The sequence below is a fragment of the Phyllobates terribilis genome, unplaced genomic scaffold, assembly GCF_046119375.1.
Source record: "Phyllobates terribilis strain yellow unplaced genomic scaffold, ASM4611937v1 Scaffold_1__5_contigs__length_1240528914, whole genome shotgun sequence".
NCBI classification, from domain to species: domain Eukaryota; kingdom Metazoa; phylum Chordata; class Amphibia; order Anura; family Dendrobatidae; genus Phyllobates; species Phyllobates terribilis.
Window position 1 is genome coordinate 1,041,723,560 of NW_027362761.1, and position 24,905 is coordinate 1,041,748,464.

The 24,905-nt window shown below is 46.4% G+C and overlaps 1 protein-coding gene across 1 annotated transcript in view; it reads left to right on the plus strand.

The window, feature by feature from the left end:
• DCHS2 (dachsous cadherin-related 2) overlaps positions 1-24,905 on the plus strand; it is a 464,316-nt gene that overhangs the window by 332,695 nt on the left and 106,716 nt on the right. The window contains exon 5 of the mRNA XM_073645211.1: positions 15,518-16,525. Within this exon, the coding sequence (XP_073501312.1) occupies positions 15,518-16,525 (1,008 nt within the window). The remainder of the gene's footprint in view (positions 1-15,517; positions 16,526-24,905) is intronic.

Genomic DNA, 24,905 nt, shown 5'->3' on the forward strand with positions numbered 1-24,905 from the left:
CCAGTGGAGCACAGTTTGTACGGTAGAGTAGTTTTCCATCTCCCGAGTCTCTGGGCAAGTCTCTCTTCTGTAGTGTTTCAGCTTTTATGGACATCATGGTCCTCTCTCTCCCTCTCTCTCCTGTAGAGTGTTGGCTTTTATGGTCAGCTGGATCCACTCTCTCCCTTTGATCAATGGGGTTCTCTCTCTCACCTCTGCCTCACATGGATTTTCAGTACAATAACAGGCTTTCCAGTATACAAATTTATTACCAGAAATCTAATTTTTGTGGAAAATTTAGAGAAGTCAGCAAATTCAAACTTTAATAGATCCACTCATCTCTAATAGTCTGTATTAAGTTTCACCCTAGTGTTGTTCCTGTAAGGTGTGCAGGGGGCTATCCTACCTAGACTGTTACCACACATCATCTAAGATTTATTGTGTTACAATGTTCATTTGCTATATCTATCTATATAATTGTCTTATCCCGTCTGTCTGTCTTTCTGTCTGTCTTTCTGTCTGTCCTGGAAATCCCGGGTCGCTGATTGGTCCGGCCGCGGCCAATCAGCGACGCGGCATTTCAGAAAAACATGGCGGCCATTAGCGGCTCATGTGAGGCACGGAGGTCAGCGGCGATGCAGCCGGGAGATGCAGCCGGCTGCTCGCAGCATAAGTCCCCCGACCGCAGGCGCCGCTGACCTACATGCGGCTATCGTCGGAAGATCAGCGGCTACAGCCGCTTATCTCCCGAGGACAAGTGTGACGCCCCTCCCCTCCTTTCCCCTCCTCTCCCCTCCCCTCTCCTCTCCTCCCGTCCCTCCCCCTGCTCGATCAGGACCCCGGCGTCATACTTACCCCTCCCCTCCCCTCCTCTCCCCTCCCCTCTCCTCTCCTCCCGTCCCTCCCTTCGCTCGATCAGGACCCCGGCACCCGGCGTCATACTTACCCCTCCCCGTGCCTGCGCAGCAGCTCCTGTGTCTTCCGCTGCTGCTCTGTGACGTTTTAGGTCAGAGGGCGCGGTGACGTCTTTACACCGCGCTCTCTCCTGACCGATCACAGCACACGGCGTGAAGATGCCCGCTACGCTGGAGTCCAGAGAAGCAGTGAGGTGAGTATTGGATTTTTTTTTTTTTTATGGGGCCATAGGGGCATTATATGGGGGAGAGGTGACATTCTGCATGGGGCATTATATGGGGGGAGAGGTAACATCCTACATGGGGCATTATATGGGGGAGAGGTGACATCCTACATGGGGCATTATATGGGGGGAGAGGTGACATCCTGCATGGGCCATTATATGGGGGGAGAGGTGACATCCTACATGGGGCATTATATGGGGGGGGAGGTGACATCCTACATGGGGCATTATATGGGTTAGAAAGTGACATCCTACATGGGGCATTATATGGGGGGAGAGGTGACATCCTGCATGGGTTATTATATAGAGGGGATGTGACAGCCTGCATGGGGCATTATATGGGGGGAGAGGTGACATCCTGCATGGGGCATTATATGGGGGGAGAGGTGACATCCTACATGGGGCATTATATGGGGGGAGAGGTGACATCCTGCATGGGGCATTATAGGGGGGGGGAGGTGACATTCTGAATGGGGCATTATATGGGGGGAGAGGTGACATCCTACATGGGGCATTATATGGGGAGAGAGGTGACATCCTACATGGGGCATTATATGGGGGAGAGGTGACATCCTGCATGGGCCATTATATGGGGGGAGAGGTGACATCCTACATGGGGCATTATATGGGGGAGAGGTGACATCCTGCATGGGGTATTATATAGGGGGGATGTGACATCCTGCATGGGGCACTATAGTGGGATGTGACTTCCTGCATGGGGCATTATATAGGGGGGATGTGACATCCTGCATGGGGTATTATATACGGGGGATGTGACATCCTGCATGGGGTATTATATGCATGGGGTATTATATACAGGGGATGTGACTTCCTGCATGGGGCATTATAAAGGAGGGTCAGGAGACATATGCTAGAATACCCGATGCTTTAGAATCGGGCCACCATCTAGTATATGATAATGTCTGTAAACATGAAATTTAATGGCACTATATAAGCAAAATTAAAAGCAAGGTCACAGAAAGAGGAATTAAAATTCCCCCAAAGATTCAAGAATTAACACATCAAAAAAGGGCAACAATATTTACCTGCCCAGGTCACAAAACTAAGCACTATCAGGATGCAGAAAACCCATGTAATAAAGCCTTTTTATGTGTGCAATTTTAATACTAAGCAATCACCCCCTCAATGAATTGGTGGGTTGTGAGTGATTGTCTCATCGCTAAGTAGAGGAATTATATTATTGGATCTTTAGATTATTTTGCCGTGATACATAGGTCAGTGTGTAGCACCCTGAGGATTCGGCTGCTACAGGGGTATTGCACCTCAACCCAGAGGTGTGGTATTCCACTCCCGGGTAAGGATGGAGTGTGGAACTGAGCCCAGAAAGCTGCATGCACTACACACATCCCATTTCCGAGGAACAGACCAACGGTACTCCCACTTAGAAATGTGCAGGTACGACCGAGTCTGTTCCTGGCTGGAGTGGGAGGGGGGTGGACCATCCCAGTAGTGTAGGGGCAGATAGGGGGAGCAGCCTGGGTAAAGATAGGAGCTCATTGGGTGCTGGTCACCTGAGCTCACACATAGAGGGAGTATTTAAGGTGGGCACCATCAAAGAACAGGGTCAGTCTGTCAGCCTTTTGTCAGAGCAGAGTAGAGGAAGAGGAGCAGAGCAGCCCCAGAGAGAGAGAGAGGAGAAAGGAAGAAAGACCCAGAGGGGGTGAAAGAAAAGGACTCTGAGAACCCAAAGTCCATCACCGGGTGAAGAGTTGGCAAAAGGGTACCGGATCCCAAACTGGTGGGGGCTAAAGCACACCCTAGCCAGAGACCGGAGGCCGTGGGCAGGATCTGCCACGGCCACCCACCACATCCACCCTGAAGGCAAACCACATGTAGGGTCAGGGAACCCAAGGCCAAGGATTTCCCAACAGAAGGCCCGAGGGAGCTGGACCTAGGTGGATCCCTGGTGGGGACGGCCAGAAGACAGGACAGGAAGGAGGGCTCAGGGTCACGCTCCGGACTTGCTTGGGGGTTGGCTGAGTCCAGGACCTGGTGGACGCAGCACGGCTCGGGTGGTCACTTGAAGCTGGAGTGACCGGAACATCAGCAGTAAGTAAATACCCTAAACTGCACAACCCGACTCTGTCTTTAATTACCATCTATGCTGCACCACCACAACCCCCATCCTCTGCACCTGACCCCCTGAGGCTATACCCCACCCGTTGGGGGTTATACTATCAAAAGCTGCACCAACACCATCAGCCTCAGCGGACCCTGCTGCAGCGGCGGCCGTAGTGACCGCAATACAACGGGTGGCGTAGTCGACATAAAGAACTTTATAACATCTGTAGGACTGCCACATACTCTGAGCTTGACACCCTGGGCACGGACCGGGTCACTGCCACTCGGCGACTACAACTCCCATCTGATCCGGCTCCGGGTATTCCCCTAAAGAATATGGCCCAGGGGGTGCGTCAACTTTGGCGTAGTCGGCAGGATTACGTGCCCACAACAACCGGGTACTGCGTGCTTGAAGAAAAGAATGAGTTTACCTCAAAAAGAAGTCTCCTGCCGGTTCCGGAGGGTCCCCGCCATCGGACTCCATCACAGGTCGATTCCCGCCGGTTGTCCGCCATTAACAGCTTTTTCCCGCCATCTGCAGAGTTTCCCGCCACTGGGAGACGATTCCCGCCATTTCCAAAGGTTTCCCGCCTTGGAAGAGCGGACGCCATTATGGGCGTGCCAGAGGGTGGCAAGAGGCCACCTCCCATCGTGGGCCAGGACCGAAAATGGCGCCAAAAGTGGAAACCGCCCCCACCAACAGAGACTGTGATGCTAGAGGTGTCTGTCAGCGTGAAAGAACTGCCCCTGGAGCTGACAATCACCAAGTGGCCCCGGGACCGCCCTCGAAGTGGGAGGACTGAGAAGAAGAGAGCAAAGATGGGTGTCGCCTGGAGCAGTCTGGAGAGAGCGCACCCGGAGACAAGAAGCCTAGAGCTGAGTCCAGAAGAAGCTTACCCGGAGATGGGAGAAGAGCAGAGCAGCACCGGCCCGCTGGCCAGGAGCCTGCCGGGAACAGCAGAAGGAGAGCAGAGCAGCAGCGACCCGTTGGTCAGGAGCCTGCTAGAAGCAACGACCCCACTAGGCCTAGTGGAGGTCCTAGCACAGCTCCCCCGAGACCGGGAGTGTGCGCAGACCGCTCTGGAGGGCCTCGCAAGGAGGATGGACCGGGTGCAACGAGAGACGTTGGCGCAGTGGAGCCGAGAGATGGCCCAGCAGACCGAGACCCGTCAGCGGAGCACGCCACCCAAGATGAGGAGACAGACCGCCTCTGAGGATGGCGCAGGAGGACTGAAGGCCGGAGACGGCGCCGAGAAGGGAGCCGAACGAAAGGAGGCAGGTAAAGGGGACGTTTCTACCCCAAACCGGGAAACCGCGCACCTGCCCCAGCTCCCCGTCGCAGAGCCCGAAGTATCCCCTGCCGTGCCCGTCGCTGCAACGTCACCGCCGCAGACTAGGCCTCAAACGAGAGCCGCGACCCCTGTGACGTCACACGCCTCGACCCCGAGCGTGACCAAGCAGGAAGTACCACCAGCCTGGTCGCAAGGCCTAGTACCCCCGGGCGCCGCAATACCAACAGCGCCCCCTACCTCCGCGGAGCCACCGGCCTGGTCGCAGGGCCAAGTAGCCCAGGGCGCCGCCGTCCTTACGGTGCCCTTCACTTTCCAGGTGCCCCAGGCCTGGCCGCAAGGCCTGGGCAACCCGGGCGCCGCCACCACCACCGCGCCCATAAAACCTAAAGTGCCGCATCTGGGAGAAGATCTGTTCGCCCAACACACATGGCCGGACGGGCAGCCCTTTGTCTGGCCCAGGGAGTACTACGAACAAGAGCTCCAAAAGAGGGCAAGGCCCATGTGTGAACCCCTGATCCCGGCTCCAAAGCCCGTAAAAAGGATCTCGCCCCCGCTAGCAGAAGCGCAGTTTGAGTGGGACCCCACCGGAGAAGATCTCATGGGGTTCACTCAGGAGACCCGGGCAGCCGCAGCGGAGCGTGCAGAGTGCTGCCGCCAGCAGCTCGAGGTCTTTGAGAGGGAGCGGAGAGAGAGGCGGGTCCGGGAACAACAAGCCCAGATAAGGAGCGCGGAGCAGAAGAGCCGGGCCAGGAGAGACCCCCGTGCAACGCATAGTCCCCGCACCACCGGGACTGTGATCAAGTTTAACATGCAGCATGGGTGGGGCTTCATCCGAGACCACCGCACCCCAGGCGACGTCTTCGTGACCAGGAGAGACGTTGAGTCCCACCTACCGGAGGGACACAGAGGTCGTGACCTTTACATCGGGGACGAGGTCACCTTTACCCGGCACAAGTGTGCCAAAGGACCCTACGCCCTCCATGTGCATCGCCTGACGGAGGAAGAGCTGCGGTGTGAGGAGGAAGAACAAGAGGACCCGGACGGGTCTGAAGCTAAAGGTAACCACAAAGAAAGAGCAGGAGGACGCCGTCGTTAAGTACAGCAGAGTACAAGCTGTATATAGTTGCCCGTCGGGGCACAGTGAACTGTTGCTAATATAGTCCCCGTTGGGACCAGGAAGTGTGAACTGTTTACCCGTTTATCCCTTAAATACCTGGCCGAGGACTGAGAGCGGCCATATCCCTTGTAAATAGTTGCGCGTCCTAAAGCGCCCCCTACTGGTTTTATAGGAAAGCCACGAGTTCCAAAGACTGTCGCACTTTACCCGGTCACACGTTGCACAGTGACCGGAGGAGGAGCTAGAAGCGAGGAAAAGTCTACAAGAATGTTATTAATATGAAAAGTTTTATTGATATATATATATATAATGTTTTATATGATGTTTTATATGTTTATGAAAAAAAAAAAATGTATGTTTGTGGATGTTTGTCTCTTACAGCCCGAGGACGTGCTGTGGTTTACCAGGGGGGAATGTAGCACCCTGAGGATTCGGCTGCTACAGGGGTATTGCACCTCAACCCAGAGGTGTGGTATTCCACTCCCGGGTAAGGATGGAGTGTGGAACTGAGCCCAGAAAGCTGCATGCACTACACACATCCCATTTCCGAGGAACAGACCAACGGTACTCCCACTTAGAAATGTGCAGGTACGACCGAGTCTGTTCCTGGCTGGAGTGGGAGGGGGGTGGACCATCCCAGTAGTGTAGGGGCAGATAGGGGGAGCAGCCTGGGTAAAGATAGGAGCTCATTGGGTGCTGGTCACCTGAGCTCACACATAGAGGGAGTATTTAAGGTGGGCACCATCAAAGAACAGGGTCAGTCTGTCAGCCTTTTGTCAGAGCAGAGTAGAGGAAGAGGAGCAGAGCAGCCCCAGAGAGAGAGAGAGGAGAAAGGAAGAAAGACCCAGAGGGGGTGAAAGAAAAGGACTCTGAGAACCCAAAGTCCATCACCGGGTGAAGAGTTGGCAAAAGGGTACCGGATCCCAAACTGGTGGGGGCTAAAGCACACCCTAGCCAGAGACCGGAGGCCGTGGGCAGGATCTGCCACGGCCACCCACCACATCCACCCTGAAGGCAAACCACATGTAGGGTCAGGGAACCCAAGGCCAAGGATTTCCCAACAGAAGGCCCGAGGGAGCTGGACCTAGGTGGATCCCTGGTGGGGACGGCCAGAAGACAGGACAGGAAGGAGGGCTCAGGGTCACGCTCCGGACTTGCTTGGGGGTTGGCTGAGTCCAGGACCTGGTGGACGCAGCACGGCTCGGGTGGTCACTTGAAGCTGGAGTGACCGGAACATCAGCAGTAAGTAAATACCCTAAACTGCACAACCCGACTCTGTCTTTAATTACCATCTATGCTGCACCACCACAACCCCCATCCTCTGCACCTGACCCCCTGAGGCTATACCCCACCCATTGGGGGTTATACTATCAAAAGCTGCACCAACACCATCAGCCTCAGCGGACCCTGCTGCAGCGGCGGCCGTAGTGACCGCAATACAACGGGTGGCGTAGTCGACATAAAGAACTTTATAACATCTGTAGGACTGCCACATACTCTGAGCTTGACACCCTGGGCACGGACCGGGTCACTGCCACTCGGCGACTACAACTCCCATCTGATCCGGCTCCGGGTATTCCCCTAAAGAATATGGCCCAGGGGGTGCGTCAAGTGCAATCCACAGTTCTTTGTAGTTGTGATGTCCCGATCATCATGATGCCAGGGAGAATTTGTTTCTAAGCCTCATGGTCAGAGAAATGACATCCTGTCTCTCAACCTGCATGAGGATGTAAGAGCAGCAATAGCCGCACATCACCAACATGGACGGTGCGAGTTGATAAATCAGAGGCCACATTCCCACTTTAGTAGTCCTTGTATAGTCTCAGTTTTATCTGATGAGGAGACTTTTAGAAACGGCCAACTTTGGTCAGGTTGGGTGAACCTACAGCTTTGTCATCAGAAGATTTAGTTTGGCAGTATGGCATAACGCAATTTAATAATATGATTTCTATGCAGTTTAACATGGACTAACTGCACGATAACCCAATAGAAATAGTACCACTGCCAGAATATTCAGAGCTATAAGTGAAACTGGCAAAGTTTATAGCACAGATCTGGCAGAAATAAATGCTCAATGTTTTTCTTACATGTAGATAAAATACTACAACAATGTACACTTCACTTTCTTACGACTCTCAACATCGCAATAGTTCAAGATAATAAACTACTAAATTCGCAGATAACATTTGTTTTTATTGTGCACGTTATGTCAAAATAATATGCTTTCCAAAGAAATAAGTGAGAAATAACTATATAATGTGTAAAGCACCTGGAGCTAACACAGTGTCCGTAAAATAGAATAAATATACAAAGAATATCTAAATAATTACATCTGAGCGTACAGTATGTCATGGTGACAGATTGTTTAATATGTACATGTGCAGCTTAAGCTTAAGAACAAAATATAAAAAAGATGCAGGAGTAAAATATAAGTGGCTTTTCTGCATCAACCATAAAGTTCACTTAAGTTGAGAAGGGAGAAGCCTGGTTATATTAATTCATAACCAAGCAAACTACAGTATTTTATTATATAACTTAAGTTTTTTTTTTCATTATCATAACCCCCCGTCTATATGGCCTATGTGCCCACCAGCCACCACTAGTGATGAGCGAGCATGCTCATGTAACCCTTTAATCGAGCATGCTTGGGTGCTCGCCGAGTATTTGCGGCATGCTCGGCATCTATGCTCGAGGCGCCGCGGCTTCATGTATCACGGCTGTTAGGCAACCCCTGCATGTGTCACAGCTGTCTAACAGCCGTGACACATGCAGCCACGACGGATCAAACATAGAGGCCGAGCACACCGCAAATACTCGCCGAGCACCCGAGTGTGCTCGATTACAGGGTTAAACTAGCACGCTCGCTCATCACCAGCCACCACCAGTTTTGATTTTTATTGATAAATCAAAGTAGTAACAGTGGTCTATAGAGCACCAATCTACATAGCTCCCATCCAGATGACCCCTTCTTCTGCGTATAGGCTAGACAGCAGGTGAGGTAGAGTAACTTATGGCGTTAGGACCATAATACACATTTGGTTTTAGTTGTTTGTAGTTTGTAAGCATATAAAAAATATAGGTCTACAAAGGAGTCAGGTCAAGGTGGGGACTAAAAAAACAAACCTGACACAAATGCTCCACCAGCCTATGTACAAAGTTTTATGGTTTCCTTACCAGCCTGCCAGTGCAAACCATACCCCCAATATCCGTGGACTAAAGCCAATATGGTTAGTGATGGAGCGGTAATCCATATTCCTCTTCATTTACTTGTGATATGGTGTGGTTGTTGTAAAAGTGCCCAGTGCTGAAACTGCCATATTAACTCTTAAATGGCTGTCTATACCTTAGTCTGCACTTCTCCTCTTCACACTCTAACTTTCTCCTGCTCTGCTGTGACATGCTACTGCCAGGAATAAAACATAGGGAGGAGAAAAACAAAACAAAACACACACAATGGTGACACACCATCAGCTACATAAGTTGAAAATGTAGATGGATCATCAAATGCATTGAACCCCAGATCATACCCCAAAATAAATTCAGACCACACACTAAGTTAACGCCTTCACAACAAATGACTTATATTTACATCTTTTGTCGTGTCCCTGATGTATGAGCCCCCATCTTTCCTGACACATGATGACTAATTTAATCATCTCACCGTTTTCCAGTACACTATATGGTAAAATGAATGGTGTTATTCAAAAGTACAACTCATCCCCCCAAAAAAAGTCCTCACATGGCTACATTGACAGAAAAATAAAAAAGTTATGGATATTGGACGAAGGGAAAAAAAAAGGAAAATGACCACAGCGTTACGGGGTTAAAGATGTTGTTGTGAAATGTTTAAAAATATCAGCCTCAAAATACTGTAAAATAATAAACAAAGTGATACACACCTTACAGAAACCCCATTCCCCACCCCCTTTCCTCGCCCCGCTGCTTGTTTGCCCATATTTCCTGTTTCCTCTACCTGCTTCTGTAAGTCTTACCACATCCATCCAGCGTTTTATGAAGGAATGCCAGGGAAAGTGGATTTACTCTGTGCTGCTGATTTTCAATGCAATCCAAGAATCAAGATATCAGGATAAAGTGGTTTATTTGTCACACACAACCACATCAAGTGAGCACAAGACATTTGTGTCCTCACCGTTTTACCTGGATAAGACCCTATTGCGCTTTATGTTTCTTTATCTAGCACATCCGTCCAGACTGAGTAGGAAGTCCAGGTACAGGCAGTGTCAGTACTGGAGTGGCTGGAGATCTATGGTGCTGCTCACCATTATTTGCAACCCTTCATTTTTTTCATAGACTGTAAATAAAACATTGTTTTTCATCTTCCATGTTGCAATTTCAAAGAAAAAACAGAATAAACAGCATGTGCAGCAATAAAGGCACCCCTAATTAATACTTGGTTGCACACTCTTTGGCATTGCTGACAGCCTCAAAAACATTTCTTGTAGCCATCTATAAGCTTCTTTCACTTCTCAGCTGGAATTTTCTCCCACCCTTCCTTTGCAGTCTGCTCAAGCTCTTGAATGTTTGCAGGGTTCTTTTTCCCCAGTGGCAGATTTCAACTCACCCCAAAGATTTTCAATGGGATTGAGGTCAGGACTCATTGATGGCTATTTTAAAACAGACCATTTTTTCTTTTTCAACAATTCATGTGTACTTCTGATTGTGTGCTTTGGGTCATTGTCTTGCTGGAGAACCCATAATCTTCAACTCAAACCAAGTTTTCTTACACTGGGTAGGACATTTTGCTCTAAAATCTCTTGATAATTCTCTGATTTCATGATTCCTGTGATACGGTCAAGGCCTCCAGTACCAGACGCAGAAAACCAACCCCACAGCATTATGGATCATCCATCATGCTTAACTGTTGGTAAGGCATTCTTTTCCTTATAAGCTTCATAGCGCCGCCTGTAAGCAAACTATTACTTGCATTGCCAAAAAGCTCTATTTTTGTTTCATCTGTTCCTTTTTATGTCTTTTCTTCAGCAATTGTTTCTTTCTAGGCATTCGCTCATAAAGCTCTGCTTGGCATAGTGTGTGGCATATGGTACTTGTTGAAACCATGACCCCAGACTGTTCCAGGTTGGCCTTCAGGTCTTTGGATGTTTGACGTGGTGTTTTTTCCACCATTCATACTTCAAAGACATGTCATGTAAATTTTCCTCTTTCCCCCACGTCCAAGGAGGTTCTTGATGGTTCCATGCTTGGCAAACTTCTTAATAACGTTGCGCATTGTTGAAACTGGGATACAAAGGTCTTTGGAGATGGCCTTATACCCTTTGGAAGTCTTGTTTTTGATAATAATGGCAGTTCTGATATCCTCAGACAGCTCTTTTGTCTTCATCATTGTGACAAAGGAACAGGGGCTACCATGTGGCTTTTTAAAACACCTAGGCTATGTTCACGCTAGGCGTTTTTTCAGCTCTTTCTTATGCATTTTTCTGCAAATTTTCAGCTGTGTTTTACAGTACCAGCAAAGCCTATGAGATTTCAGAAATCTCACATGCACACATTGGTTTTTGTGTCATCAGTATTTTGTGCTTTGCATGTTTTTTTGCACAATAGAGCATGTCACTTCTTTCAGCGTTTTTTCAGCATTTTTCACCCATAGAAAGTCATGGGTGGTAAGAAAACGTTGAAAAAACGAACAGTGTGAACATAGCTATCAGGTTTTGCTGCGTTTTTAGTGAAAAAAAGCAAGTACAGCAGTATGTGAAACTGAATTTTTTTTGTGATTTTACCATCACAGTTTGGATTAGGACAGTTTAATTAAATTAGTGATGTGTAAACATTGGCTGAGCTAGGTGTGAGATTTTACAATACCTGTGGCCCACAGAGGTGTGAAATTGAACAATCTCTGAGCAACTCAATGGCAGACCATAGTGTGAAAATAAATAGTGCCCTACAAACTCAATGTACTGCCAATGTACTGCCAATGTCTTATAGACACTATTCCTGAACAATTCACCTCCCCCACTGTTACATTTGTAATTCTGGTTAATATGGTATCACATATGTCTTGTATTGGTGATCTGTGTTCATGCTTTTGTGGTGGAAGCAAAGCTGAACTTTGGGATCCTGAAAAATGCACCAAAACTTGCGTTTTTGATGCAGCTCCTTTACTGCCAAGAGATCAGATTTTGCTGCAGAAAAAAATTGCTGAAAAAACGCCTGGGGTGAACCTAGCCTTAAGTCATCATTCATTGGGCTAATTTGTGTCAAATGGGCACGGCAATCACAGGTGAATATCTTTTTTGATTTACCACAGGCGAGTCAAATGTGTTTCCATACTAAATTAATGTAAAGGGTGCCAATATCAGTGTCACAGCAAGCTTTAGGTTTTTCTATTTTTCCCTTCCATTGTTTTTTTGTTTTAAATTATTGTTTATCATTTGCTCTTTTGTATTTAACACGAGTTCTCTATCCAAAAAATTGTTTCACTTGATTCATTTTTCCAGGAGATATTCCACATTATGTACTTGAACTTCATGGGTGCCAATAACGATGAGCAGGACTGTATAAGATGAAAATTATGTGTTTTTATATTTTACACCAATCTAAGAGTTTTTTAATTTTTTTTTAAAGACCACAAACCAGTTACTTTAATTAATACAGATCCTAGTAAAGTCCCCAAAAAGTATTCAAATACCAAGCCAAGCAACAAAATTAATTCTGACTTTAGTCTGCAGTCATGGCCAAAAGTTTTGAGACAGACACAAATTTTGTTTTTTATAAAGTTTGCTGCTTCAGTGCTTCTAGATCCTTTGGTCAAATCTTTCTATAGTTACTGAAGTACAATTATGAGCATTTTTACTTTTATTGAAATATTTGTTTATTTAATATTTACAGTGTTGACCCTTTTTTTCAAGACTTCTAAATTTACCATTGTATGCTGGATATCAGCTTTTGGGCCAAATCCTGAAAAATGATAACCCATTCTTGTCTAATCAGTGCTCAGAGTTAATCACAATTTTTGTGTTTTTGCTTGTCCACCAAATTTTTGAGGATTGACCACAGGTTCTCAATAGGATTGAGACATGGGAAGTTTCTGCTCATGGGCACTCTAAAGCCTTCTTTACAGCAAGTGAACCTCACTCTTTGAAGGTTTTGATGATCTGACAAAGGGTTAATTTAGAGCAATATTACAAGCAGAAATGTCCTTGCCTGTAAAGCCATTGTGATGCAATGTAGTGATGACTGCATGTATTTCCTTGGAGAAAACCAGGGTTAACAGACGAAGACAATGATTTCAGTATCAGTCTCCTTATAATTCAATAAGCATAACAGAATGATTTCAGCTACCTTGTTCTCGATAACACTTTCTCCCCTGAAAAGATGTAAGCAGGTCATTTTTTGGCATCGCTGAAATTCAATAGAAATGTTTTTTTGTGATTAAGTTAATATTCATGGCAAGGAATGGCTTTGCATTTTTTTTTAAATCTCATGATCACTCTTCATAGCAATGTAGAGATAATGCAAATTGGCACTATAAAAATTTAATTTGTAAGCTTTGTAAAAAAAGAAACTTATGTCAAACTTTTGGCCACTACTGTAGGCCCCAAAATTCATCATACCAGTCTTAAAATCACATATCTTTAGACGAGCCTATCACCTCACTTAACCAATCGAACTCTTCCCTGTTCTCTATTTCTAAAATTTCCTCACAATCTGGTCCGAAGCTTCTATTCATCTGTCTTCACATCCTCCATGCACCCAATAGCACTTGGTAACTGCACTTAGATACTGGCTGATGTTCGGCAAGCCCTACTTATTATAATGATAGCTGGACCATACATCACAAGCAATTTTTATTTATTGTGTCCCCCCCTATTTCCGTATAGATTGTAAGCTTGTGAGCAGGGCCCTCACTCCTCCTGTAACTGTTGAACAATGTGTTACTTTGTAATGTTTTTTATTGTCTGTACATGTCCCTGCTTAAATTTAAAGTGCTGTGGAAATTGTTGACTCTATATAAAAATTATTATTATTATTATTATTATTATTACATCCCCCAGATCCCTAATGTTTTTGCTAGTTTAGGGAACATTATGCCCCATACTAGCACTGACTAGGGTGATAATGCTGTAACAGTGGGTCACTATAAAGTACAAGCAATACCACTGCAAGGTATAGAGAGGCTTTGAGACCCTGTACTGTGGGTGGCTGAAAATGAGTTTTTGCACCAGGGCCAAATAGCCTTTTGCTGCTTCCCTGCCTCCACCCTGAATCTGAGTATTCAGGAACATAAAGAAGAGTTTTTTTTAAGGATAATTTCACTTTGATTTGTCGTTTGCAGATTGTGCATCTAAGTAAACTTATAATTGCTTGTATAGTACATTTACTGCAGCGTTAGCTAAACAGTTCTGCAGCATGTATAATTCTCCATCTGTCACAGGATTACTTTTACTATAATCGGAAAAGGCTGTTCTCATATAACATTGGCAGCTTATGGTATCCAGGTTGTTTTTTTTTTTTGTAATTCATACAATAACTAATGGATTTTTCTTTGTCGTCAAATCTGCAAACAAATGTGCATATCTAATGTGCCTATAGACTACTGCTAGCCAAATGTGTGGCAAAACTTTATGTAAAGTCCTTTTCTGCATATACTTGGATGGTATACATAGGTATAGCTCTGTTTCAACTGCTGCATGCAAAAACATATGCATTTAGGTGTGAGAAAGGTTGATCTTCATGGACATGTTTTCCAACCTAATGGCAGGTTCAGACGTTTGTTCTGAAACATGGGCATTATAGGGCTGAGCGAGTATGTTCTCTCCGAGTGTGCTCGGGCCGAGCTCCGAGTATTTACAGCTGCTCGGTGATATGGTTGAATCGCTCCCGTGTGCATGATTTGCAACTGTTTGACAGCTTTATTACATGTGAGGAATGTGTAAGAAATAGACATTCCTCCCATGTAATAAAACTGTCAAACAGTCTCAAATCATGCACATGGGAGCGATTTAACCTTATCACCGAGCAGCTATAAATACTCGGAGCTCGGCTCGAGCGTACTCGGCGAAAGGGTTAATAGAACATACTTGCTCAACACTAGTGGGCAACTCACGTCTGTAAATTGGCTGGCTCCATGTGCAACACCATAGCAGATGAGCGCAGAAGCTGCCTGTTATTGACCTGCACTAGTCTGGTCCATAAATCAAGTGCAAGCTGTAATATTTTTCATACAGACCATCGATCCGTGTGAAAAGTCATTAGTATACACAGGCATATTGGTCATTATTGGATCATTGTGCTGTCTGCTGAGCGCAAATATGTGTGCTTTCTGTTAGGCCAAAAAAACGGCCGTCTGCCTGAGTGTCAGGATAAGTTTACTATTGAATCTAATAGTATGGATGTAGAAAAATAAAATAAAAACAATACTATTTTGCAGTAATTTGATGTGTTGGAGCTGAGAAATCAAGTTTTGAAGTCGCATACAAATTAGCTGGAAAGCGTATCGCCCCTAATAGAAATTTACATGTGACTTCAAAGTTTGATTTCTCAACTCAGGTCAGATTACTACAAAAGAGGTATTATTTTATTGTTATACTACCCTAGGACCTATATAGTCATGCCACTACTTTCAATAGTCAAAACGTTCCCGACAGGTTCCCTTTAAATGATAGTTAGACATTGTGGGTGGAGCTTCACGTTAATAGATAATTATGCTAATTGTTTAAACAGGAAAAAAATCCCTTATTATTGATATGAACTACATATATTGATACACATAAAACAATATCATATCAGTATATAGCTCTGTAGGTTCACATCCATTACTGTGAGTACTTTTTGTCTTACCTGTTTGCTCACATGTTGGGTGACAGGTGACTTTTACAATGTATTGCTCCATTTAAATAACATTATTCTTCTGCTTTCTGTTGTCTTGTTCAGATTCCATTGATCCCGTATCATACAGAATATTGTCCGGTGATCCACATCAGATGTTCTCCATAAATTCCCAATTTGGTATCATTACGACATGCAAGCAATTGGATCATGAATCTCATCCCTTCGTTGTTCTTACCGTACAGTCACAGCTAGGGAGCGCTGCTGTCTTCAGCAGCACACAGGTCAACATTACCATCACAGACGTTAATGACAACCCACCCACGTTTTCAAGGATGAACGAAAGAATAAACCTACTCCAGACAACTTCTCCTGGTAGTGCACTGTACATTGCACAAGCAGAAGACATCGATGATGGCTATAATGGATTCATCACTTACAGCATTGTTAATGAAAAGCAAGACATGTTTACCATAGAGTCAAACCTCGGAATTGTATATCTCAACACAACTTTAACAATGATCTGTGAGCATATTCTCCTAATCATGGCAGAAGATAATGGACATCCTCCCTTAAGTTCCCTCTTAACATTAACTATCAGTGTCATAAAGAACAATCTTGGTCATGCTTTGACTTTCGGAAATTTGGTGAATCAGGTTGAAATCCATGAAGATTTCACTATAAACTCTCGAATCATTCAGGTAAAAGCCTACCATGGTGGGACACAAAGTCAGCAGCCTAGAATCATTTACTCCTTACTCCCTGCGGATTCTGTTACGTTTGGAATAGATCGTAACACAGGATGGATTTTCTTACGTCTGTCTCTGGATTATGAGAAGACTAATACATACAATCTGATTGTGGTGGCGAGAAGTATGGACCAGGTTGAGGATCAGACTTCAACCACTTCTGTAATTGTGAAGGTTTTGGATGAAAATGACAACTTTCCAATTTTCAATCAGGACATCTATTTCTTCACTGTTCCTGAAAGTCCCACCCCTTATGGTGTGATCGGGACAATCAGGGCACTGGACATGGACTCTGGGAGGAATGGACAGCTCTCATACTTTCTGCTTTCTGAGGAAAATTATTTCCATATCAACTCGAAGACAGGTAATGCCACACAAAGAGCTAATTCTTCATATATTTATGCACAATGGTAGAGAAGAACATGTTCCAATTCTTCATCAGGTTGTGCAAGTTCTACTTTATTACCCATGTATTCATACGCTATTGTATTACTTTATGGAAACGTGTCCTTGTGTTTTTACAAGTCATGAGAAACATTTGGAAGTTTTGCAAACTAATTCTAGTTGTTGTTCTTGTCAGGACAGAAAGGATAAGTAAAAGTATAATTTGTGGTAAGAAACACCTATATTTATCGTTAAGGCCCTTATCAAGGTCAAAGTGTTTATTTTCCTTTCGTATGTGTTCTCCTGGATATCCACTCAAGAAAATATTCCAATAGTCCCAGGAGTAGTAGAGATCACACCCTATTCACTGTGGCATAGCATGATGTGCTTTCTAGAAAGTGTCATCTTCATTCCTTATGCAATTTGCCTCTTCAGAAAAGAAGACTAGAACTTTTGCGCCACCTATTAGAAGTAAAAATCCTACAAGTCACTATCGACCCTTTAATGATTCTAGCCACATAACTTAGGATAAAAGCAAAACCAGAATCTCAATTTGCAAACGTGTTTCAGGGTGTTGCCTCTCATCAGTGCAAAGCAGGAGATCTGATTTGGCTGTATGAGAGGCCTCTGACTAGAATGTTAGGGGTAATGCTTCTCCTTGTGGAGAGTAACATGCTTGACATATGTAAGAAGACTATTGGAAGTAGCAATCCTAAAAGTCGATATTGTCCCTTCAACAAACTTTGCCATATGACTTAAGATAAAAGCAAATCCAGAATCTCATTTTGGAGACACATTTTTAGGGGTATTGCCTCTCCTCAGTGCAAAACATGAGATCTGATTTAATTTCTCAGAGGTGCATTGAGTAGCCTATAAGTCTCGGTAGCCTGGCATTTCAGGCATGTCACTGTCCACCAGGAGAAATGTTATCTTTAGTCCAGGTATTGTACAATAGTATGTGATAAGATTAAAAAAAAAAAACTCTAAGATGTTAGCCTTATATCAGTTTAGCAACCAACAGAATTATAAATGCAGCTCTGGGACTTCATGTGTGCTGCAGATCAGTGCTAAATATATAAGGCAAAGCAGAATCAGTAAGAAGGGCGGGTGGGGTATGCAACTGCCTAGCGCCCAACATTGCACCATGTTTTGGGGACATTATTTGAATAATGAATAGTGATGAGCGAGCACTAAAATGCTCGGGTGCTCGAAGCTCTGGTCGAGCTCACCGTGATACTCGGGTGCTCGACCCGAGCAACGAGCCCAATGTTAGTCTATGGGAGACCCAAGCATTTTTGCCGCAGCACCCCCGGCAGTCTGTAGAAAGCCTAAAAAATGCCCAAAACGATAGTGACTGTGCTCAAATGAAATGGAGACTGCATGGGGATCGCCCCAGGAAGCATTTCTGACCCCCAGGTCACTGCTGTCAACAACGTGGTCAGAGGTATTAAGCCACTTTTACGGGCTCAGATTAAAACATTCAAAAACAAAACTGAAACTGCTTTCCTGTGAAATATGTTAAATATGTGTAAGTATGGTAAAGACTTCTGTATAAGGTAAAAAATAACCAAAAACAAAAATACTCCTCCACACCTTGGGCTATGTTCACAAGTAGCATTTTTTTATGCGTTTTTGCACTTTGTATTGCTTTCAACCGTGACAAATGCATTCACCGGGAATTAACATTTTACAACCTTATCTGGCCATGTGCTGTGTGACACTTGCATAAAGTGTTGAAAAGACATGGGAACAGCTTGGGGAAGACCCATTGAAGCATCTCAGACACCCAGGTCACTGCCTAAAAGTGTGCCCATCAGAAGTAATCCTTGCCGTATCAGAAGATGCAGACTTGCAGCTATCCCCGTGCAAGTCCTTGTCCCAGAACAGTGTTCAATTGTACCTCACCCATTCCTTGCAATGCAAGCGCAAGTATGCAGCCTGCCATCCACCCACCCCCAGGCTGCAATACCATACTGCTTGCTTGCACTTGAAATTGGGCCTTGTAGGCATGTGGAGGCGGAATCTGGCCACCAAGTCATGGCTGCGTCGGCGGCCTGGTATCCATACTCAGTCCCCAGCCGCCCAGCGGCCGGGTGTCCATGCTTGGTCCCCAGCCGTCCCGCGGCCGGGTGCCCACACACGGTCCCCAGCCGCCTGGGGATGGCCGGGTGTCCATAAACGGTCCCCAGCCGCCCCTATTTGAAGGACAGCCTAACCACAAACACGTGGACAAGTGAATGTGGCCAGGGATGGTCCATGTGACTGACACCTTCACACTGGGTTAATATTGTGGAAGCCGGGACACAGTTGGACACTGGGATGCAACACGTCCTCCAGACATAGAGGATTGCGGGTCCTGGGTCAATCAGGCTTCAACACAAAGTTCAGAAGGTATACAGCAGCAGTGGTCGGCCTCCTACACAATGAGCAAATTATTCATGATCATGAGGCCATCCATCTCCTTAGCTTTCTGTTCCTTGGAATGCAAGCGCATGTATGTAGTAGCAGCTAGGCCTGAGGTGGTCAGTGTTTTGGCGCATATCCTACCTCCTCCAAGGATTGCTGGATGTTTTCCTGCTACTATCCCAGTTCTATAACTCCCGTTAAAACAAAGCTTCAGGTGATGAATGATGGATGAAGTGGTGGCAAAGGAGAAAGAGCAGGAGGAACAGGGACCATTCACATCAATATCAGGCCTGTCAACCACACATGTCTTGTAGGATATGTTTCTGTACCAAAAGGAGCGGTTCGGCTACACAGTTATAGGGCATACAGTGAGTTCAATGCCTACCAAAAATTTTGAGGCACTCCAATGCCTCTTTGAAGTGACATGGAGGTCAGAGGGCCTTAACTAAACCGTTTTTTCCATTTATAGCAACTGAGTCTCCTGTGCACTGTTGGCCTAAGCAGTGAACAGAAGGCTTTCCAAAAATTATGAGGAACTGCAATGCCCCTTGAAACAGACGTGGATTACAGCGTACTAAAAACCTTCTACCCATTATTGGGGAGTGGGTCACCTTTAGTGTTCGCCTATGCATTGAAAAGCAAAAGCTGACTAAAATTAGGAGGAAATGCAATTCCCGTTGGAAGAGTCGTGGAGGTTAGAGTTAATTAAAAACAACATTTCAAGGCCCCTTGGAAGAGCTGTGGAGTTCAGAGTGGTTTAACAAGACGCTTTTAATGCCCCTTGGAAGAGTGGTGGAGGTCACAGTAGCTTAACAAGATGGTTTTAATGCCCCTTTGAAGAGTGGTGGAGGTCACAGTAGCTTAACAAGACGGTTTTAATGCCCCTTGGAAGAGACGTTGAGGTCACAGTAGCTTAACAAGATGGTTTTAATGCCCCTTGGAAGAGTGGTGGAGGTCACAGTAGCTTAACAAGACAGTTTTAATGCCCCTTGGAAGAGACGTGGAGGTCACAGTAGCTTAACAAGACAGTTTTAATGCCCCTTGGAAGAGTGGTGGAGGTCACAGTAGCTTAACAAGACAGATTTAATGCCCCTTGGAAGAGTGGTGGAGGTCACAGTAGCTTAACAAGACGGTTTTAATGCCCCTTACAAGAGCCATGCAGTACAGCATATTAAAAACATTATTCCCATTATTGGGGAGTGGGTCTCCCATAGTCTTTGCCTATGCATTCCAAGCAAAAGCTGTCAAAAATTAGGACGGAGGAACTTGCAATGCTGGCAACACGGACCACGGTCACCCTGGTGGTATAGTGGTGGTGGAGGCTGAGGATAAGGAGAAGAGCAAAAAACAGCCGAAATGAGGAAGCGTATACCCATGTGTGGGTGTGAAGCGGTGCATGGGAATACACCTCCCGAAATAACACAGTGGATTTGACTTTGTTACTCTGCTGTCATTTGGTGGTGATGAGAAGTCTGGCCCAATCCAGTCCTTGTTTGATAAGGGTCAGCTTGTCAGCATTGTCAGTTGACAGGCGAGTGCGCTTATCAATTATAATTCCCCCAGCGGCACTAAAAACACGCTCCTATAACACTCTAGCGGCAGGGCAGGCCAGGACCTCCAAGGCGTACAGAGCGAGTTCATTCCAAGTGTCCAGCTTGGATACCCAATAATTAAAAGGCACAGAGGAATCACGGAGGACGCTGGTACGGTCGGCAAGGTACTCCCTCACCATCTTTTGAAACTTTCCACTCCTTGGGAGAGTACCCCGCGCCTCAGGGCCTGTAAGCTGGGCGGGTCTCAGAAAACTGTCCCAGAATGTTGACAGTGTTCCCCTGCCTCTGCTGGATTGAAGTTGCGTCTCTCTCGCCTGTATGCCTTGGTTGGTCAACGAACTGTGACCTCTGCAGCTAGTGTGTTCAGATGGGAATTTTTTTAACAGTTCTGCAGCAAGGGCCTTCTGGTGCTGCCACATTTTTGTAGTCCTCTCCACCTCAGGAATAAGAGAGTGAAAGTTCTCCTTGTAGCGGGGGTCTAAAAGTGTCACCAACCAGTAATGACTGTCACACAACATTTTGACAATGCGAGGGTCACGGTTAAGGCAGCGTAACAAAGTCAGCCATGCGTACCAGACTGGTAATGGGCAAGACTTCCGTGTCCTCACCAAGATGACGACTGACCATGCTCTCCTCCTCCTCCTCCCCCCTGTCCTCAAGCCACCCACGCTGAACCTACGGTATGACAGTTGTACAGGTACTACCGTCTACAGCGCATGATACCAGCTCCTGTTCTTCCTCCTCCTCTTCCTCATTGTCCCCCAATGCACGTTGGGATGAGGTGAGGCTGGGCTGTGTGTAATCCCCCATTACGGCTTCTTGATCCATCTCATCATACTCTGGCTGCAATTCCTCCTCTTTAATTCTCTGCAGAGAGTGCTGCAAAAGACAGACAAATGGGATGCTGACGCTAATGATGGCGTCATCGCCACTCACCATCTTGGTGGACTCCTCAAAGTTTGTCAGGATGGTACAGATGTCAGACATCCAGGTCCACTCCTGAGGTCTTATGTGTGGAGTCTGACCTGAATATCGACTGCCTTGTTGCAGCTGGTACTCCACAACTGCTCTCTTCTGCTCAGAAACCCTTTGCAACATGTGGAGGGTAGAGTTCCAACGTGTGGAGACATCACACATCAGTCTGTGTGCCGGAAGCTGCAAACGCTGCTGCAACACAACAAGGGTAGTGGAAGCTATAGCCGACTTCCGAAAATGAGCTGACAGGCGGCGTACTTTGACGAGCAGATCTGGCAACTCGGGGTACAATTTAAGAAACCGCTGAACCACGAGGTTAAGCACATGAGCCAGGCATGGTACGTGTGTGATCTCGCCTCACCTCAGAGCCGCCACCAAGTTACAGCCATTGTCACACACGACCATGCCTGGATGTAGGTTCAGCGGTCTCAGCCACAGATCTGCCTGCTCTTTCACAGCTGTCCACAACTCACAAGCAGTGTGAGGTTTCTTACCTAAGCTTATGAGTTTCAGCACAGCCTGTTGCCGCTTGGCTGAGGCAGTACTGCAGTGCTTCCAGCTTGTAACTGATGTGGTGATATCTGAGATGGAGGCTGAACATGAGGAGGAGGAGGATGATGATGCGCAGGAGCTGTACACTGTGGGGGCAACCCTGATTGACATAGGGCCTGCAATCCTCGATGTGGGGAGGATGTGTTCCGTCCCAAGGTCCGACTGGGTCCCGGCTTCCACTATGTTTACCTAGTGTGCCGTCAGGGAGATGTACCGTCCCTGGCCACAAGCACTTGTCCACGTGTCCGTTGTCAGGTGGACTCTCCCAGTAACTGCATTGTTGAGGGCACGGCCGATGTTTTGGGATACGTGCTTGTGTAGTGCGGGGATGGCACACCGGGCAAAATAGTGTCTGCTGGGGACCGAGTATCGAGGGACGGCCACCGCCATAAGGTTGCGGAAGGATTCCGTCTCCACCAGCCTAAAAGGCAGCATTTCCAACGCAAGCAGTCATGAAATGTGCGAATTTAGGACTGTGGCCTGTGGGACGTTGGCTGTGAATTTGCGCTTTCGTTCAAAGCTCTGGGATATGGACAATTGAACGCTGCGGTGGGATGTGGACGTGGATGTTGATGCTGTTTCTTGAGAAACTGCCATAACAAGTGAAGACTGAGAGGAGGGGGCGTCTTTGCATGCAGTATGGACAGGGGATTGCCTTGCATGCACAACAGGGGAAGAAGCAGTGGTGACACCCGCTGACACTGGTCGTGGACCCTGGGGTTCGCCCCACAAAGTCGGGTGCTTTGCTGACATGTGCCTGATCATGCTGGTGGTGGTCAGGATGGTAGTTTTGTCACCCTTGCTGATGCTGGCATGGCAGGTGGTACAAATGGCCTTTTTGGGGTTATCAGCAGAGTCTTTAAAAAAATTCCAGACTCTGGAAGACCTACCGGTTGTACTGGCAACATCCCTCGTGTTGATGTTACGGGGAACTGTTGCCCGCCTTCTGTGTGCGGCCACCACACTGCTTCTTCCTGCCTGTTGGGGTACTCTGCCTCCCTCCCCCAATGTGCTGCTGACCTCGCTCTGCGCGTCCTCCTGCCACATTGGGTCAGTTACTAGATCATCCACCACCTCCTCCTCTTCCACTTGCGCTCCACGATCCTCCTCCTCAATTCGTGGCAATTGTGTCTCGTCATCGTCCACCTCTTGTGACTAATTGCCAGTGTCGACTTCCTTTGGCCGTGGCTGTTCAAATATTTTGGCATTGCTACATGGGATCTCATCTTCCACCACTTCAAGCGGAGCAGGCGAGGGGCACAAATATGGAAATGGACCAGTGAACAGCTCTTCAGAGTGTCCAAGTGTGGGATCAGTTGCTGTCTGATGACACTCGGCATGGTGGGAGGAAGGAGCATCAGGGTGAGGAGGAGTATGCGGTCGAGACTCATGGCTACTAAAACTTGACCGTGTGGAAGACAGACCGGAGGTGGTGGTGCCCAGGTAACTGGAAGTATTATCTGCTATCCAATTAATAACCTGTTCACACTGATCAGTTCGCAATACTGGTGTTGTAGTGTGCTTCTCTAGTAATTTGGTCAAGAAGTGGGAGCGAGAAGATGTGGCTGTTGGTTGTGGCACATTTTCACCTTGGCCATGGCCCCGTCCTCTACACGCACCATCACCAGAACGTCCAGTTCCACGTCCCTTGCCACGCGCCTTGCCCATTGTAAATTAAGTAAAATAGCTTGCACTCGCACTATCAATGAAAAAAGGGTAATATAAAGGAGATTAGAACCGTGTAAGAGGAAAACCACAGTTCTATTTCTCTGGCCTACACCAGAATCTTTTAAACAGATATATTTGTGTCTGAACACTGAGCGAGACACTCAATTTTTTTATTTTTTATGTAAAAAAGGCAAAAAGGTGGATAATACAGAGATTTGAACCGTGGAACTGCAAAACCACAGTTATAGTTATGTGGCCTACACCAGAATCTTTTAAACAGATATATTTGTGTCTGAACAGTCAGGGAGACACTATTACTGTTTTTTTTTACGGAAAAAATGCCAAAAGCAGGATAATACAGAGTTTGAACCGTGGAACTGCAAAACCACAGTTCTAGTTATCTGGCCTACACCAGACTCTTTTAAACAGATATATTTGTGTCTGAACAGTCAGGGAGACACTGTTACTGTTTTTTTATGGAAAAAATGCCAAAAGCAGGATAATACTGAGATTTGAACCGTGGAACTGCAAAACCACAGTTCTAGTTATCTGGCCTACACCAGACTCTTTTAAACAGATATATTGGTGTCTGAACAGTCACAGACACACTCAATTTTTTTTTTTTTTTGGGGGGGGGGGTATACCAAAAGGTTAATAAGACGTGTATTTGTACAGTCTGACTGAGGAAAAAAAAAATACAGGATTTAGATGAAAAAAAAAAGGATTTTTCCTGGCCCCTGAGGCCGGGGAATAAGTCTAGCAATTTGACCAGCAGGAGCACACAGAACTGTAATGCAGAGTTTGCTGGTATAACCACTGCGTCTCCTATACAGCCTGCCTGCCTGCCTGATATCTGGGATGGATATTAGTCCTGAGAAGGACTGTTTGTTTGATTTGGCAGGCTTTAGACACCCTACACTAACTATTTCAGAGTATAAATCTCTGCCTAGCTCATCAGCACTGACCCTACACTGGCTGATCTGGAGCGACTGTGTCCAAGATGGCGGCGCCCGGTTTTAAATACTCGAGGTGACACTGTGCGACCAGCCAATCACTGTAATGCCCACAAACAACATGGCTGCGGCATTACAGTGACTGTCTGGCAATCCCTGCATGTTCATTGGCTCTGTAAAGAGCGCCAAACATGCAGGGCGGAGACCCGAGCTCCCGCACGAGTAACCCGGAAATGCTCGGTGCTCGCCGAAC